We start from the raw sequence: 18,493 nt of genomic DNA on the forward strand, positions 1-18,493 counted from the left end.
ATTATGAATTAAAAATGCCTTTTTCTACTTAAATATATAATTCTTATATATATTACGAAATTTAATAATTTTTGGAATAGAACAAATATGATTATAGTACTATTACATTCTTAACTGCAGATTATTAGATTATTAGAATATAATTCTTCATAATCAATTGCTATAATTATACTACTTAAATTATAGTATTTGTAATAATTTGAGTAAATCAGTTCAAAATCAAACAACTATTTGTATATGAAAGCCTTTCTTTCCCTTGTAATAAATACAATTTAGGTATGGCATTACCTTATTGCGGGAACACTTCAATTATTAGAACTTATATATATATATATATACTTTAAACAAATGAATAAGATAGAATTTTGAAATGTCAAGTCTTTTATTATCAACATTATTAGTACAGTGAAACAGCTAATATAATACAATAAAATAGTGCCGTTTTATAATAAAGCGCCGTAAAGCTTTTTTTACACGTAGTGGGCGTTTAACATAATATTTTGTTTTTCTTCTCTTTCAATTAGACTTTCTCCTTTTTCATAAAGATACGTAAAGTTTAAGTTCTTTATCAATTTCTGGATGAAGGGTTAACATCAATTGATTGAACTGGTTATCTCCAATTAATCTGCGTAAAGTAAGTAACTGAAATAAAAACAAAGATTTTTAATATATAACAAATACATAATTGAATTAGGAGGTTTCTAGCATATAATAGGTACATAATTGTAACTAAAAGTGAACTATCTCTTTACCTGATTTTGTAATGTATCTTTCAAAGATATACTAGGCAAAGGATCACTAAAATCAAGTCTCCTTTTTCGCTGTTCGTGTTTATTTCCATATTCTTCATCATCATGCTGAGATGGACTAGACTGCCCACTAATTGACAAAGATCTAAAATAAGTAAAAATGCTAACTTTTATAGCAGTATGATTTTTTATTGCAATTATATGTATTGTACGAATAATTTCTACGTACTCAATGGCATATCCAATATTTTCGCATCTTATGTCGTCAAGTTTGGTGATGTCATTGAGAGTTCCGACGATATTAGATATTATTAGTGGAAAATAATGAAGAACGCAGGGAGGACTATCAGGTCCAAGAAGTGAACAAAGTGCAAGAGCTAATAATTTACGTCTTTCTAGTAGAGGAATATATGGCATTCGATTAACCCATATACGTATTATTTCTCCCAATACAACTTCTTCTCTAACTTCGTTTCCACCCATTTTTCTGGTTAATTCGCTTATTACCTAAACGATTATTTTAATGCTTACACAAATTATATTAACAAATTGACAAATACATAAATACAATATATGAAATGTTAATACCTGTATAAAAATATCTTTGTAAAACCATAAAACTCTTGCCACGATAGATAAATACATAGTCATCGTCATCGTAACTTCTTCTTCCTTATACATATTTCTATCAAAATTCAAATAAATATTAATGTGTATAACTTGATATAACATACTGAAGCAACTATACTCACTCAAATATAGTTATTAAAACAGGTTTAATAAGTTCTGCACCTTGCCGAGGTGAAGCACATAAACATAGTTCAAACACTGTCATTATCATTACAACTCCTTCCGAGTTCAAATCTCCTAAAAGTGACCTAAGTGTTTCGATTATAATCGCTCCTCTTTGACTTAAAAATTCTTGGGGACTTAATATTACATATGCTTGAACTATATACAAACATAATTTTAAATGTTCAAATGATTTTTCTGAAAAATATAAAGAGCATCAAGTTTTCTGGATGCTTATAAGAATCATTATCAAATAGAATTATTTACTAACCTAATACAGCAGGCAAATTTTTAGCCAGTTCCATTATAGCTAATGTTGGCGCAGCTGCATTTTGCAGTAAAGCTAACCATAATTGCAAGCCATCTTCTAACAAATAAACGTGACAATTTTGATTGACGTCACAACTTAATGCAATAACACCTACTACTAGTGGTTCTATAAGGACGCTTTCAGAACCTAAAGCCTAAAAAATAATTCAAATGTTATCTATTATTTAAAATTTTCAATAAAATCATTGAGTTATATATTTGATTTATCAATATCAAGGTCAATAATTTGATTTATATTAATATAGTTCAATTCATTAAACAATATAAAGAAAAATGTACCTTTTCCAGATGTACAAGTGTTGAAATTATAGCACATCTTAACATATTATGTTCTTCACATTCTTGCCAAAGTGCTGGCAAATATGAACTGAGGGCTCCAACAAGTGGGTTTATTTCACTACCAGCACGTTCAATCATAAATGATAATACGTATAATACATACATCTGAAAATTATTTAAAATATGTTTTTGTGAACTACAACAATATTTTGAAAGTAACATATAACAGTATATATATGTATATATATATACCTTGGTATCACATTCTTTTACTTCTTTTAGGAGCGAAAATAATAAAGAGAATGCTGGTTCTAAATATGGCGAGAATTCTTCCGGATTAAATTGAAAATCATCTATCGCAAGTTTTAAAGCATCGCTTGCTGCTAAACGAACACCCAGATCTTCTTCAGGACTCAAAACTTCAACCATAAGTTTGTATAATTCTGGTCTTAACTCTGTACTTAACTTAACAGCTGCAATTTTGTTACGATACAAAATTATTACATAATAAATCCTACTTGTTTAAAAAGCTGCACTTTACTTACTTGTCCAGCGCCCAATAAGCCAACATACTCGTCTTCTAATAATTCTATAATTGTTACTTCGAATTTTCAACTCTTCTTTTAAGGTAGTTGAAAACCATTGATCAAAATTTACCTAATAAATAGAAGCATGATAAATTGGATGACTGACTATTTACACTGATTTTTTTGTGATATTTTGTTCTCACCTCGTCATATAAATCAAATGCAGCCAAACCAACTGCATTATATACTGCATCTTTTACTAGAATAGCATGCAAATTATTCGGGTCAACTGGTTGATGATGTCTTTGCATTAATTCAACTAAAACTGGTACAAGAACTTCTCCAAAATGATGGAAAATTACTACAAACAGACACTCCGTACAAGGCTAAAGAAAATAAAATATTAATTATAAAGTAAATAAAAATGTATAATTTTACAATTATAATTCATTTATAAATATTTGTAAATAGTCGGCTATACAATATTTACCCTTAAACTATATTTCCATGATTCACCGCCATCATCGACAACTGAAAACAGTATAAATAAAAAATATAAAACATTGTATGTACATATATATATATTCATATATGTATGTATGTATACAAATATTTACCAAAACTTTCTGGATCTGTATCCCATAATTCCAATTCAGCAGGTGTTAGAAGAAAATAATGTGTTACGAGCCTTGAACAAATTTCTGCTAATGTTTCAGGTGTAAAAAATTCTTGTCTCAATTGATTTGCTCTCAACGTTAACGGATTTTTCGTATCTGTATTAACAAATTTTCAAGCTTAATAAATCACACCCATAAATTTACAAAATACCATTATCCATCATATATACCTTTAAGAACTTTAGCTGGTTTATAGTATGTAGATAATAAAATGCCTTTCATTAAATTTAAACACTGTATAACAAATCTTTCAAAAGCTAGGGCTTGACCAGCTTCAGTAAAACAATAAAAAACAGAAAATTCTAATGATGTTGGTATTAGTTCTACATAACAAAATGGATGCATTTCTAATACTCCTATTAATACTTTAGTTAAATGAATTATAAATTTATCGCATACTTCCATCTGTATACCTCTTGAAATTAATGTTTTTCCTAAAATTATATAAAAATCATTATTAAAAGAGACAAATATATAACTGATATTAAGGATAGTATCAGAGGAGAAATATACTAACGACATTCAAGACAAGTTCTTGCACGTTCAAAAACAATTTCTAAGAATGACATAGCATCATGGGATTCTGAAGGCTTATTAAACCCATTTACAATAAGTGTTCTAAGAATTCTCAATAGAAGCAATGCTTTTTCCAAAGCTTCCTGTATCTGATTTGTGTCTGCTCCATTTGATGCCATTATAAGAAAAGATTCTGTGTAAGTATTCCACACATTCAGAATAAAACTGAACACACTACTGGTTAATTCTTGGAAGAGTCGTCTGTCAGGAACTAAACGTTTAGAGGCTAAACACTTAACAACATGATGTAATATTAACAGTGCCCGATGCTGGGCCAAAGGATTTTGTCCTCTTATAACATCCAATAAGGTTGGAATTAATGAGCGCCATTCTCTAGGCCAATCATATCTGCACAACATTATTTCGTTTAACTTATTTTATGAATCAGAGAGAAAAATAAACACAAATTATTTAATCAATATCAATTACCTTGCAATTTTAGCAATAAGAGCTGCCAATTGGATAGCTAACTGATTTACAGGTTCTTCAAAGTTTATTATTAAACGTAGTCTAAGAAATTCCTTTTCGTCATCTGCAATTCCACTGTAGTAATAATGCATGTTATTTAATTATTAATTTACATTAAGATGTTAATACTATTAGTCAAATTTGATTGCGTTAAATAATACTTACTTTGGAGCATTCTTTCTCCAATATTTATCAACACCATTTTTGAAACATAAAATAGCCATCCATCTAATATTGATACTCAAGGAATGATTAGAAAACACATTCTGAAATAATTATTAATATTTTACTTACAATATAATAATTAGACTTTCGTTAGTAATGAAAATAAATAACCTAAAATAATCTTACATACATAAGCAAATAGTATATGCTTATATATGCTAGTTAAAATAAAAATGATCAAGAATAAATTTTTGCCTCCTTACAATCTAATCAAATTTATTTTACATTTATTTATGCAACTTACATATAACGCAGTGTAGAATCCCCTTTCAGTTTCCCATTGTTTTAGAGTTTGTTCAGCTGGTTTCAAAATAGTGGGATCCTGACTACCCGCTTGTTGAAGGACTTCTATCACTGCGACATCCATCTTCCTACAAAAAATTAATATATTCAATGTTTTACATTAAATTCAAATAGCTCATTATTATTTGTTTTCCTCTGAAAAGATCAACTAAACTTAACTTTTTTCGGAAATATCTATGTATTAAATCAATACATGACGAAAATCATCAAAGACACTCTACATCAAAATGTCACACACGCCCGCAAGTCGGCATTTCAGAACGCTGCCCCCCTCCTGCTCTCGTCTCTTTCTACAAAATGACAGTTATTGTTATAGTGTAAACCACCTTATTACACATAAAACTCGATTCTAATCTAGATTTACTTATCCATTATTCATATATCGTCATAAGATATGATCAACCTATTATGATAATGTTATTTATTCATGTACTTAAGCAAAAATTCCAATTTTTGCAAAGAACTATCCCAGAACTAAAAACTAGTTCTTTCTAATAGACAACAGTATAAATAATACTTTTGATAGAATATGTTTCAATATTTACTTATCTTCTAAAGATAAAGAAACAATAATGTTTCTTCTTGCATTTACATATTTTCTATATAATAAAATATCTACATACACATTAGTGATTTTAAATATTTGAAAGAAATGTTATTAATTTTCTTCATATCTGTTTATCAGAGAAATGTAATTCGTTGGTGAATTAATTTACTACTAAAAATTTAAGTTATATTTTCTATGAAAACATAAATATTAATATGATTTGTTTACAGATTTATAAGGAGTTTGTTTATTGCTATTTTCACTTTAAAATTTCATTGGACTTAAACCGGATATCCGGTGTACGCACTCTACTACGCAGTCAGTGTCCGCTTGTGCGATATATGGTCTTTCTGTTTATAGCTCGCTGCATTGCTTGATACTTGTCACAATGAAAGTACGTATCCAATAATAATTTCAAAATCTAACAAATATTACAAACAGTTACTATAAAAATTTATATATTGAAATGCTATAAATAATTTTAGATATATATAATTTATGAAACATTCGTTTATCTGTATACTTAACCAATTTTAAAATATGACTTATTTTATTTATCTTCAACATAAATAGCATCAAGCAAGTCATATCCAAATGTAGAATACTTAATCCCTTATCCTACGATATCGTGTGAGAGACATGGTACGTCGATCAGGCCAAATATAAATAATACGTGTGAGAGACATGGTAAGTCATTCGGACCAAAAGTAAATAATACGTGTGAGAGACGTGGTACGTTCTTCGGGCTACACGCGACAAATACTTACTAATTTTCTTGGCCGCATTCGGACATGCAGATATATTTTCTTGAAAAATATTAGAAAGGTACCCTCAAAAATGTCTTCAAAAAGAATATTAAGCGTTGTTGAGGACATTGAAAATTCAGCTAGCATTGCAAAAAGTGATTTGATAGATACTTTAAATAGTGATAGTGACAGTAGTGATATTTCACTTCCTGTACGAAAACGTTGTAAGCGACTGATTATTGAAGATGATACCGACGATGAAGACCACAGTAATCATCAACAATCAGAGCTATGGATTTGGAAAGAAGAAACTAATGATCCAAAAATCTGGAACTATACAGAGATTCCTGGCATAAAAGTGGCAATTTTGAGTCAGTTAGGTGAAAACAAAAAAGAATTAGATTTTTTTAATATAATATTTGATAATATATTTTGGGAAAATATTGTCACAGAGACGAATCAATACGCAAACCAAATAATGAACAATGAAAATAAAAGACTAAAAATAGATAAAACTTGGTTTCCCGTAGACAGTGGTGAAATCAAAATATATTTTGCACTATGTATAATAATGGCTGAAGTTAAAAAACCAACAATTCAAATGAATTGGTCTAAGAAAGCAGTTATAGAAACTCCAATTTTCAGAAAAACAATGCCATTCAAAAGATTTTTGCAAATAACTAGATGTTTGCATTTTTCAGATAACAATTCAGTTAACAATACAGATAAATTATGTAAAATAAAACCTGTAATAAATTTTTTTAATCAAAGATTTAAAGAAGTATATACAATGCAAGAGAACATTACTATCGATGAATCATTGATGAAATATAAGGGACACTTATCCTACAAACAATTTAATCCGTCAGAAGGGTTTGGTATAAAATTTTATAAATTATGTGAGTCAAAATCAGGTTATTGCTATGATCTTAAAATATATACTGGTAGTGATAAAATAAATTCTGGTGACAGTGCATCTGAAAGTATTGTCAAGGAGCTATCACAGTCAATATTACATAAAGGACATACTTTATATTTAAACAATTGTTCTCCAAAACTGTTTAAAACTTTAATTAGCAGTAAAACTAATGTTGTTGGAACAGTGCACTCGAACAGAAATAATATGCCAAAAGATTTTTGTAAAGTAAAATTAAAAAAGGGTGAATATATAATAAGAAGCTGCAATGGAATACTGGCATTAAAATGGAAGGATATACGAGACATTTATATTCTTTCTTCAAAACACGAAACAGCAGAAATGACTGAAGCAGAAAAAAATCAATTCAATTGTACTTCAAAACCAAGATGTGTCATTGAGTACAATAAAGGAATGATTGGAATTGACCGGCAAGACCGAATGCTAGCGTGCTTCCCTGTGATGAGGAAATGTATGAAAGGATACCGAAAAGTTTTCTTTTACCTCTTTGATATTGCTCTGTTTAACTCGTACATTTTATTCAACAAAATAGATACTAACAAAAAACAGACTTATGCTGAATATAGAATTGAAATAGCCCAATCATTACTAAAAAATATACCATTACCAGAGTATAAACGAAAAGGACGATTATCGAATGGAGATTTACCAGAGAGATTGCACGGGAAACATTGGGGTCATTTTCCCAAGCATATAGATCCAACACCATCGAAATCAAAGCCATCAAGAGCCTGTAAAGTTTGCACAAAACATAAAAAACGTAGTGAAACAACGTGGGAATGCAAAAGATGTAAAGTTGCATTACATGTACCAATATGCTTTGAAAGATACCACACAACTGAAGATTATTAAATTTTTATAAATTTTATTAAGACATTCATAATTTAAAATATATGTTTCTTTAGGAATTGTAATAAAAATGTTATTGATTTATTATTGACTTCAAGATAATAAATCTTGCATGTCCAATGATCAGTTGGTAGTATTTATTTATCAAACATCCTGCAAAATAAAATTAATTGTGCCTTACACACGCATTTACAAAAAGACATGAACCATTTGCACAATTTCGAACACTCAGTCAGATCGTGAAATGGTTCGACATTTGACCAACCTTGTTGTTGCTTATGGCACGCACTATTGGAACTTAAATCATAAGGCAAGAAGCTAAATTTTCTTCATATGAAACATTAAAATTTACAATTTTCATTATTATACTATGAAAGCAAGCATAACCTCATTAAAATGTCTTAGACGTTTAACTTATATGTCACTGTACAAGTATAAACGGCCGACCTTTGCGAATATATTTTATGGCTATTATCAAGGAAAATATGCTTTATAAATATAAGTCAATTGAAGTCTTATTACAAAGTGATATATCTACTGTTATTTTATAGCATAGTAATCACGAGTTTCTTACAATTCCCCTTGTAATTTGAATTTTTGTTCTAACTTTTTAATAAAGCTTTATGCAGCTATGTATATAGAACATTTTTTATTTGATTATGTACATTGAATAAACTGACAAAGGCTGTTAAATCTTTGCATATTCTGTATGATATTTATGTGTTTTCTAGTTGAACGTATCATATCCTGCAACAGGATGTCAGAAACTGTTTGAAATCTCTGATGAGCATAAGCTGAGAATTTTTTATGAAAAGCGTATGGGCGCAGAAGTAGAGGCTGATGCTCTTGGTAACGAATGGAAAGGATATGTCGTTCGTATCTCAGGTGGCAATGATAAACAAGGATTTCCTATGAAACAGGGTGTTCTGACTAATGGTAACACAAGCATTTTCTATTTTAATTTCGTTTGTAACAACTTCATGTGTTTATGAATTTTATAGATTTGGTACAATGCATTGATTTTAATTTTTTAAAAATTCCTGTATCTAGGGCGCGTACGTTTACTGCTCTCAAAAGGACATTCATGCTACAGACCTAGACGTGATGGTGAGCGCAAACGTAAATCTGTCCGTGGATGCATCGTTGATTCCAACCTTTCAGTACTCGCTCTTGTCATTGTCAAAAAAGGAGAAAAGGTATTAATTTGACTGTACTTTCTATCTATAATCCATGTTTCAGGGTGTATCTTAGAATTGACTTATTATCTTACGATACTATCGTAAACATGGAAGATTAACTATCGTGTTGATTTGGGAGACTGTGTTATATAATTTACACTTTTTCTCAGTGTACAAGCGATACACTAAAAGTCAACATATCTATGGCTGTAATGATCAGTGAGTTAAGTTATTAAGACGTTCACGCCGGCGCGTACCACCGGTGGCTCGCGCTCGAGTTTCACATCGGGCGGCGTGCACCTGACCCACATTTGGATGTTCCATCAGATGGTGTGTACCACTGAAAATGTAGTTCGTTTAGTAACTAGAAAAAGTCGCCATTTGAAATATTTGAAAATTTAAACGGAAATTTAACGCCTATTAAATAAAAAAGAAGTAGGATTTATTTTATTTCATCTTAATATTATAAACGTATAAAAGAAAAATTCGATAGTAAACACAGCAATTCAATATTATAAACTTAACTTAATTGTTTATATATTTCTATGCAATTTTTAAAAGCATTTCAAACAAAGTGCTAGCTGGCTCTCACAACGATTGCAATATATCGTTACTTTTTTAGTTTTTTTTCGTGACATAGTCTCTAATCTAATGTTTTTTTTATATAAACATTTGTAACATTCCTTACATCTTTTTCTTGGCTTTCTTACAGACCCTTTATGTGAATGGAGAAAATGTGAACATTTTGTGAAGGTATTTGCTTTTCAATAGCCATTTCTGCAATGTGGTGATTATTGATCAAAGATGAACAATAATTTTTTTCTCTAAATTGCAAAATATTAATATCTTTATTACATCGTCTTTGATATATGTACCACAAAATTATGAGGCAAGTCCCTCACATTAATTGTATAATAATTTTTTTGTACTATTTAACGGTTTTCCGTAAACAACTATAGTACGATGTCATTTGATAGGATAAGTCATCACCCTTTTTTGTATTATTATAAAAAAAATCATCAGGCTTTAGTTCATCATTTTTTCCTTGAATAATTGTACACATGTGATTCTTGGAAGTAGTAAACATATAAACTGGTCTTTTGTCAGTCCATTTAAAAAATTTAACTCTACTACGATTTTCAAAACTCACAATGTGATCCCGTTTTTGTTTTTGTATCGCCTGTGGCGGTAGAAATTTTTTGTTTATTTTTACAGTACCACAAATAAATGTTTTTTTCTGCAAATGTTCTTCAACCAAAGGGACATTCTTATAATAGCTATCTATAAACTGCATGTGGCCTTCAAATAATAATCCATATGAGCGCTGTCCCACGGCGAGAAATACAAAAAGCAGCGCCCACGTGAACATGTTAAAGAACATTTTTAATGCTAAGAAGCATTTAATGTATAAGTTGATTAAATTCTTACAGGATATCCCAGATTTAACTGACAAGGAAGTCCCACGCCGTTTAGGACCCAAGAGGGCGAGCAAAATTCGCAAGCTATTTAATTTATCCAAGGAAGATGATGTCCGTCGATTCGTTGTGAAACGACCAATTCAAAAAGAGGGCAAACCACAGCGGTCGAAAGCCCCTAAAATTCAACGTCTTATTACCCCACTTACACTCCAGGTTTGTACATATATGTATTTATATTGTATTGTTGTTTTGTTTCAGTTAAAATTTTCCAAAAGTAAGGAGTTTATGATAAAATAAAAATATGTTTATATAGAGAAAGAGGCATAGACTGGCTCTAAAGAGGAGGCGTTGCTTGGCTCGCAAGCAACAAGCAGCAGAGTATGCGAAGCTGTTAGCACAACGGCAAAAGGAAGCTAAGAATAGACGTCAAGAAGAACTAAAGCGAAGACGTAGCGCTTCTATGCGAGATTCCAAATCATCCAATCAGTCTGCACCTACCATTCAGAAGTAAAAGACTGCAATGATACGATCTAATACAATATGAAACTAATAAATTGTGTATAAATATGTTGGAATACTTTGTTGACCTCACTTATATGTTCCATATTCGTAATATTCATTTACTCACTATTATACTCATTTAAATTTATACAGCATATACCTAGGTAGAGGCTTATCATTTTAATTAATTAATAATTTTTAAAGATTCTGAAGTGATCTAGGCCGAGTTATAGTGTTTAGCAACATCAACGGTAATTTTAATAGTACTCCTATTTTAAGACGAATATCAAATTTAATTTCTTAACATTGTACTAAAGTTTAGTTCTAGCAGATCCTAAATTTATTAAATTCGGTAGAATTTTTTACTCCATGTTTACAGCAAAATAATCTTTTGTCTGATACTTTTTGTTTTAATTTCACATACATTTTTTATATAAAGACGTCACAATATATTCCATATCCTATTTGATATTCTATAATGAACCTAACTCTGCAATTGCGAATAATATATACAGAGATACATATGTAGATTGTAGATAAAGTATGTATAATCTGTAGCAGTCAAATAATGTTTACGTTTACTGCCTCGTCTCGTTGGATAGACACTATATATAAGCATAATCTACATAACCTCATTATTTGTACACTAAGTAACAATTTTGTTGATGTTATCATTGATTGATCAATGAAAAGTCTATTATGAATTTAATTTTTAATTTCCCTATTTACTGTAAATATTGTTGATGATATAATTTAAAATTTTAATGAACTACAAAATAATGATTTAATCATTATATTATAATCATATGTATGAATAGGACTGAAAATACATTAATAAAAACAACTTATCGCTATTCTTTCTCTTTCTACAAAATGTCAGTTATTGCCATAGTGTAAACCAGCTTATTACGCGTAAAACGCGATTCTACTCTCGATTTATTTATCCATTATTCATATATCGTCATATACGATCAATCTATTATAATAATGTTATTTACTCATGTACTCAAGCAAAAATTCCAACTTTTCCAAAGAACTATCCCAGAACTAAAAACCTAGTTCTTTCTAATAGACAACAATATAAATAATACTTTTGATAAAATATTTGGATATTTACTTATCTTTTAAAAATAAAGAAACAATAACGTTTTTTCTTGTATTTATATATTTTCTATGTAATGTACGTACACATTAGTGGTTTTAAATATTTGAAAAAAATGTTATTAATTTTCATCACATCTGTCTGTTAGAGAAATATAATTTGTTGATGAACTAATTTAACATTAAAAAATTAAGTTTTAAATAATTACTATATAAACATAAATATTAATATGATTTGTTTACAGATTTGTACAGAGTTTGTTTATTGTTATTTTCACTTTAATATTTCATTGGACTTAAACCGGATATCCGGTTAACGCACTCACAGTACGCACGCAGTGTCCGTTAATGCAACATCCCATCTTTCTGTTTGTAGCTCGCAGTGCTGTTTCATACTTATCGAAATGAAGGTACACATCCAGTAATAATTTCAGAATCTAACAAATATTACAAACAGTTACTATAAAAATTTATCTATTGAAATGCTATAAATAATTTTAGATATATATAATTTATGAAACATTCGTTTATCTGTATACTTAACCAATTTTGAAATATGACTCATTTTATTTAACTTTGACATTATAAACAACATTAAGCAAGTCATATTCTAACGAGGAATAACTTAAATTTTCTTCAGAGCATTACAATTTACAATTTTCATTATTATACTATGAAAGCAAGCATAACCTCATTAAAATGTCTTAGACGTTTAACTTATATGTCACTGTACAAGTATAAACGGCCGACCTTTGCGAATATATTTTATGGCTATTATCAAGGAAAATATGCTTTATAAATATAAGTCAATTGAAGTCTTATTACAAAGTGATATATCTACTGTTATTTTATAGCATAGTAATCACGAGTTTCTTACAATTCCCCTTGTAATTTGAATTTTTGTTCTAACTTTTTAATAAAGCTTTATGCAGCTATGTATATAGAACATTTTTTATTTGATTATGTACATTGAATAAACTGACAAAGGCTGTTAAATCTTTGCATATTCTGTATGATATTTATGTGTTTTCTAGTTGAACGTATCATATCCTGCAACAGGATGTCAGAAACTGTTTGAAATCTCTGATGAGCATAAGCTGAGAATTTTTTATGAAAAGCGTATGGGCGCAGAAGTAGAGGCTGATGCTCTTGGTAACGAATGGAAAGGATATGTCGTTCGTATCTCAGGTGGCAATGATAAACAAGGATTTCCTATGAAACAGGGTGTTCTGACTAATGGTAACACAAGCATTTTCTATTTTAATTTCGTTTGTAACAACTTCATGTGTTTATGAATTTTATAGATTTGGTACAATGCATTGATTTTAATTTTTTAAAAATTCCTGTATCTAGGGCGCGTACGTTTACTGCTCTCAAAAGGACATTCATGCTACAGACCTAGACGTGATGGTGAGCGCAAACGTAAATCTGTCCGTGGATGCATCGTTGATTCCAACCTTTCAGTACTCGCTCTTGTCATTGTCAAAAAAGGAGAAAAGGTATTAATTTGACTGTACTTTCTATCTATAATCCATGTTTCAGGGTGTATCTTAGAATTGACTTATTATCTTACGATACTATCGTAAACATGGAAGATTAACTATCGTGTTGATTTGGGAGACTGTGTTATATAATTTACACTTTTTCTCAGTGTACAAGCGATACACTAAAAGTCAACATATCTATGGCTGTAATGATCAGTGAGTTAAGTTATTAAGACGTTCACGCCGGCGCGTACCACCGGTGGCTCGCGCTCGAGTTTCACATCGGGCGGCGTGCACCTGACCCACATTTGGATGTTCCATCAGATGGTGTGTACCACTGAAAATGTAGTTCGTTTAGTAACTAGAAAAAGTCGCCATTTGAAATATTTGAAAATTTAAACGGAAATTTAACGCCTATTAAATAAAAAAGAAGTAGGATTTATTTTATTTCATCTTAATATTATAAACGTATAAAAGAAAAATTCGATAGTAAACACAGCAATTCAATATTATAAACTTAACTTAATTGTTTATATATTTCTATGCAATTTTTAAAAGCATTTCAAACAAAGTGCTAGCTGGCTCTCACAACGATTGCAATATATCGTTACTTTTTTAGTTTTTTTTCGTGACATAGTCTCTAATCTAATGTTTTTTTTATATAAACATTTGTAACATTCCTTACATCTTTTTCTTGGCTTTCTTACAGACCCTTTATGTGAATGGAGAAAATGTGAACATTTTGTGAAGGTATTTGCTTTTCAATAGCCATTTCTGCAATGTGGTGATTATTGATCAAAGATGAACAATAATTTTTTTCTCTAAATTGCAAAATATTAATATCTTTATTACATCGTCTTTGATATATGTACCACAAAATTATGAGGCAAGTCCCTCACATTAATTGTATAATAATTTTTTTGTACTATTTAACGGTTTTCCGTAAACAACTATAGTACGATGTCATTTGATAGGATAAGTCATCACCCTTTTTTGTATTATTATAAAAAAAATCATCAGGCTTTAGTTCATCATTTTTTCCTTGAATAATTGTACACATGTGATTCTTGGAAGTAGTAAACATATAAACTGGTCTTTTGTCAGTCCATTTAAAAAATTTAACTCTGCTACGATTTTCAAAACTCACAATGTGATCCCGTTTTTGTTTTTGTATCGCCTGTGGCGGTAGAAATTTTTTGTTTATTTTTACAGTACCACAAATAAATGTTTTTTTCTGCAAATGTTCTTCAACCAAAGGGACATTCTTATAATAGCTATCTATAAACTGCATGTGGCCTTCAAATAATAATCCATATGAGCGCTGTCCCACGGCGAGAAATACAAAAAGCAGCGCCCACGTGAACATGTTAAAGAACATTTTTAATGCTAAGAAGCATTTAATGTATAAGTTGATTAAATTCTTACAGGATATCCCGGATTTAACTGACAAGGAAGTCCCACGCCGTTTAGGACCCAAGAGGGCGAGCAAAATTCGCAAGCTATTTAATTTATCCAAGGAAGATGATGTCCGTCGATTCGTTGTGAAACGACCAATTCAAAAAGAGGGCAAACCACAGCGGTCGAAAGCCCCTAAAATTCAACGTCTTATTACCCCACTTACACTCCAGGTTTGTACATATATGTATTTATATTGTATTGTTGTTTTGTTTCAGTTAAAATTTTCCAAAAGTAAGGAGTTTATGATAAAATAAAAATATGTTTATATAGAGAAAGAGGCATAGACTGGCTCTAAAGAGGAGGCGTTGCTTGGCTCGCAAGCAACAAGCAGCAGAGTATGCGAAGCTGTTAGCACAACGGCAAAAGGAAGCTAAGAATAGACGTCAAGAAGAACTAAAGCGAAGACGTAGCGCTTCTATGCGAGATTCCAAATCATCCAATCAGTCTGCACCTACCATTCAGAAGTAAAAGACTGCAATGATACGATCTAATACAATATGAGACTAATAAATTGTGTATAAATATGTTGTATATAAACCTATTGTTACGCCGTCTAAAACATCTGCACGCCAGCCCGCGCGACCGGACAACAACCGGCCTGCGTAACGTCACTTCGACCCTCAATAAACCTAAGGACCCACTATAACTTTCACTTCCCTGTATTGTTTCGCCATGTGTCTTCAATCCGTTTGTCTGGAAGAATTTCTAAAGCTTAAAGATATTCTCGAAACACAGTCGGTTTTTAGAGAGGTCCTTGGGTTTATTAGGCGCACTTAAAACACGGAGAAAGCGGGTATGCGCCCATTAGGAAAATCCGAATAGCCCTCTAATAAAACAAGCTGGGTTTTCTTCACGAATACGGTCATCTATCCACCACGATGGTAGGAGACTTCCTACTCATCCCTTCGAGCAGTAGGGCAGGTCATTACCAATCAACACCGCGGTTCGTTACCCTCACTTTTCCTAACGAAAGTGGAAACAACGAATCCGCGTTCTTTAGGCACAGGGGCACACCCACATCGAACTTTTCGTCTGTATTAGAAAAAGAGCGACAGTCAGTCTAAAAACTAACGCCTAACGCGGCAGTCTACACATAGCGCGAGAAATCAGGGGATCGATCAATTCGTGGTGTCGATTGTTATAATCGTAACGGGAATTTACGACTCCCGTTGACGTTTCTCCTAGCGACTACGTCTCCCCGCGATTGGTTGAACAAACAGTACTTGTTGACGATTGGTGATAATAAATTTGGGCTCAAGGCGTCCATCAGCCGCCGAACGTAGCCGCGGTCAACTGGACGGGCGCTTCATCTAACAAAGGTATGGAGCGATAGTATGACCCTCATTAAAGGAAATACCCATAGAGGTATCTGACAGTAAAACATGCCAATGGTTCCTTCGGACAATGAATACCTGATGTTGAGGCACGTACACAGCACAAGTCCAGTTAGCCCGAGGACCCGCTATAAAACCTGGGTTTTTCCGGCAATTAAGATTTTCGCAAACGGACAGGCAGCTTGTGTCCCAAAGTCGACCAATCGACAGCGACGTCGATCCGAGGATCTTGTGTACTTAGACACCCCACCAGAGTTTGTCTCGGTGGCGTCGTTGGGACGAAGATTCATTCCTGATTGAGACCTCATCGAGGAAGGGAGTAGCGCCTTACGATCAGTACACGTTTGAGTTAGAGCAAGTATATCTATCCTCCCGTTGACCGTGGATTCGTTATCAAACCTAAGACCATTATCACTAGCGTCGCGAGTGCCTAATCGCCGCTGTTGATTGTCGAATCGGTAGTGTTCATACTCGTAGTATCAGGCCGTGCCGTCGTTATAACACAGCGATGGTCATTCCAATGGAGATCTAGCAAATGCCCACAACTCTATTCCTGACGCTTCTCTGACATATTTATCGGAGATGAAAGAACACCGGAGCCTTTGGAATTTTGGATAATCCCGTAACATTGTAATCTAGAGTCTTCTATAGCTGTAATTAAACAATTGTAGTTATTCGATCCGATTGTAATTGTTCGAGATTTGTGATAAGGAGCTTGGGCTCGAAGCGACAGTCAGTCGCCAAACGTAGCCGTGGTCAAGGGATGAACGCTTTGTCTAACAAAGGTATGGAGTAATTCTATAGCTCTCTTTAAAAGAAATATTTGTGGCGGCACGCGACAGTAAACATTCCAACGATTTCTGTCCCGTGGCTCGCCACACGCAGACCCTATTCTTCGAGTAAGATGATTGCCAGATGTCGATGCGTCTCCGCAGTACATGTTCAGCTAGCCTGAGGGCCCGTTATAAATCTTAAGATTTAGTTGACTAAAGTCCTTCAGACAGACAAACAGTCGTTGTCCCAACTACGGGAAGATAGGGGAGACCTATTTTTCAACGAACGGCGTCTCCCACTAGCAACTTTCCCTTGAGGGCGGCTAGCATCTTTTTCTAACCACCGATATGGAGATTGACCAATTAGCAGCAACGTCAATTTCCCTTACTTTCTGAACGAAGGCTTTTCTCGACCAATCCGAGGATCTCGTGTCTTTAGACACACCCCATATAGTTTTCCTCTGTGGCATTATCGACACGCAAACTCACTCTCTCTTGCGATCTCATCAACGAAACGAGTAACGCCTTACGATCAGCGAATATTACGCGTTTTATTAACAAAGAGTCAGACTTAGATTATGTGAGCACGTACATCTATCATCCCGTTGACCGCGGATTCGTTATCGAACCTAAGGCCATTGTCACTAGTGTCGCGAGCGCTTAATCGCCGTGGTTGATTGTCAAATCCGTGGTATCCATACTTGTGTTAATAAAGCGTACCTTTGTTATACTGCAACGATGGCTAATTTCAATGAAGATTCATCAAACACCCACAACCCTATCCACAACGTCACCCCGACATCAGAAGTGGGATTCGACTCATTTACAACCATGGAACAACTCCTGAGAGTCGTGGACCGGTTGACTCAGCCGAGGGAGCAAAGACCGAGTGTGGAACCTGTAAATCTAGTGCTACCACGTCTTAACCCCGAAACCGCGGGCGCCGACCCAGCTGCGTGGTGTGCGACTGTTAGTGTGATTATGGAAAAAAGGCATTTACCAGACGACAAGTTATATCTTGTTATAAGTCGTGCTCTGGAGGGTACTGCAGCACGGTGGTTTACGCAAGTTCCGGTCCATGGTCTTACTTGGACGACATTTACGGAACATTTTCTTGCGCATTATGATGGGACGGAGACGGCAACTTCAACGCTAATGAGGATGTACAATGAACCACCGCTGAAGGACGAAACCACGGGGGCTTTCGATGCCCGTCTTCACGCCCTTCTGAGTACGAAATG

The 18,493-nt window shown here is 32.7% G+C and overlaps 4 protein-coding genes across 8 annotated transcripts; 3 read left to right on the forward strand and 1 right to left on the reverse strand.

Annotated features, from left to right (window-relative positions):
* Positions 1-363: 363 nt before the first annotated feature.
* LOC117207576 (importin-11) lies at positions 364-5,235 on the reverse strand. 4 transcript variants are annotated; one of them, XM_033447908.1, is made up of 18 exons: positions 5,086-5,235; positions 4,868-4,994; positions 4,564-4,664; positions 4,360-4,473; positions 3,872-4,278; positions 3,525-3,788; positions 3,295-3,450; positions 3,168-3,208; positions 2,881-3,063; positions 2,696-2,807; positions 2,403-2,623; positions 2,151-2,315; positions 1,813-2,005; positions 1,502-1,739; positions 1,338-1,434; positions 979-1,256; positions 753-894; positions 538-642 (listed from the first exon to the last, which is right to left on the reverse strand). In XM_033447908.1, exons 2-18 carry the CDS (start codon positions 4,988-4,990, stop codon positions 538-540), a joined length of 2,940 nt encoding a protein of 979 aa, XP_033303799.1. In that variant the 5' UTR covers positions 4,991-4,994; positions 5,086-5,235. The 4 variants fall into 4 exon arrangements, with proteins under 4 accessions (XP_033303801.1, XP_033303800.1, XP_033303798.1 ...); XM_033447910.1 differs by lacking the exon at positions 5,086-5,235 and having other exon boundaries at positions 364-642; positions 4,360-4,462; XM_033447909.1 differs by lacking the exon at positions 5,086-5,235 and having other exon boundaries at positions 364-642; positions 753-879; positions 4,868-4,990.
* A 484-nt stretch (positions 5,236-5,719) lies between these two features.
* On the forward strand, positions 5,720-11,166 carry LOC117207580 (40S ribosomal protein S6-like). Its single transcript, XM_033447927.1, has 5 exons — positions 5,720-5,867; positions 8,737-8,941; positions 9,056-9,201; positions 10,614-10,814; positions 10,915-11,166. Exons 1-5 carry the CDS (start codon positions 5,862-5,864, stop codon positions 11,110-11,112), a joined length of 756 nt encoding a protein of 251 aa, XP_033303818.1. The 5' UTR covers positions 5,720-5,861; the 3' UTR covers positions 11,113-11,166.
* Positions 5,875-7,877, forward strand: LOC117207579 (piggyBac transposable element-derived protein 4-like). The gene is made up of 3 exons (XM_033447925.1): positions 5,875-7,093; positions 7,323-7,474; positions 7,548-7,877. The coding sequence occupies exons 1-2, from the start codon at positions 6,311-6,313 to the stop codon at positions 7,365-7,367; spliced, it is 828 nt and encodes a 275-aa protein (XP_033303816.1). The 5' UTR covers positions 5,875-6,310; the 3' UTR covers positions 7,368-7,474; positions 7,548-7,877.
* Positions 11,167-12,536: 1,370 nt separating the features above from the next.
* On the forward strand, positions 12,537-15,645 carry LOC117207561 (40S ribosomal protein S6-like). 2 transcript variants are annotated; one of them, XM_033447879.1, is made up of 5 exons: positions 12,537-12,613; positions 13,238-13,442; positions 13,557-13,702; positions 15,115-15,315; positions 15,416-15,645. In XM_033447879.1, exons 1-5 carry the CDS (start codon positions 12,608-12,610, stop codon positions 15,611-15,613), a joined length of 756 nt encoding a protein of 251 aa, XP_033303770.1. In that variant the 5' UTR covers positions 12,537-12,607; the 3' UTR covers positions 15,614-15,645. The 2 variants fall into 2 exon arrangements, with proteins under 2 accessions (XP_033303770.1, XP_033303771.1); XM_033447880.1 differs by lacking the exon at positions 12,537-12,613 and adding an exon at positions 12,862-12,882.
* Positions 15,646-18,493: the final 2,848 nt, after the last annotated feature.

This window comes from Bombus bifarius, unplaced genomic scaffold, assembly GCF_011952205.1.
Source record: "Bombus bifarius isolate JDL3187 unplaced genomic scaffold, Bbif_JDL3187 scf7180000008038, whole genome shotgun sequence".
Classification (NCBI taxonomy): domain Eukaryota; kingdom Metazoa; phylum Arthropoda; class Insecta; order Hymenoptera; family Apidae; genus Bombus; species Bombus bifarius.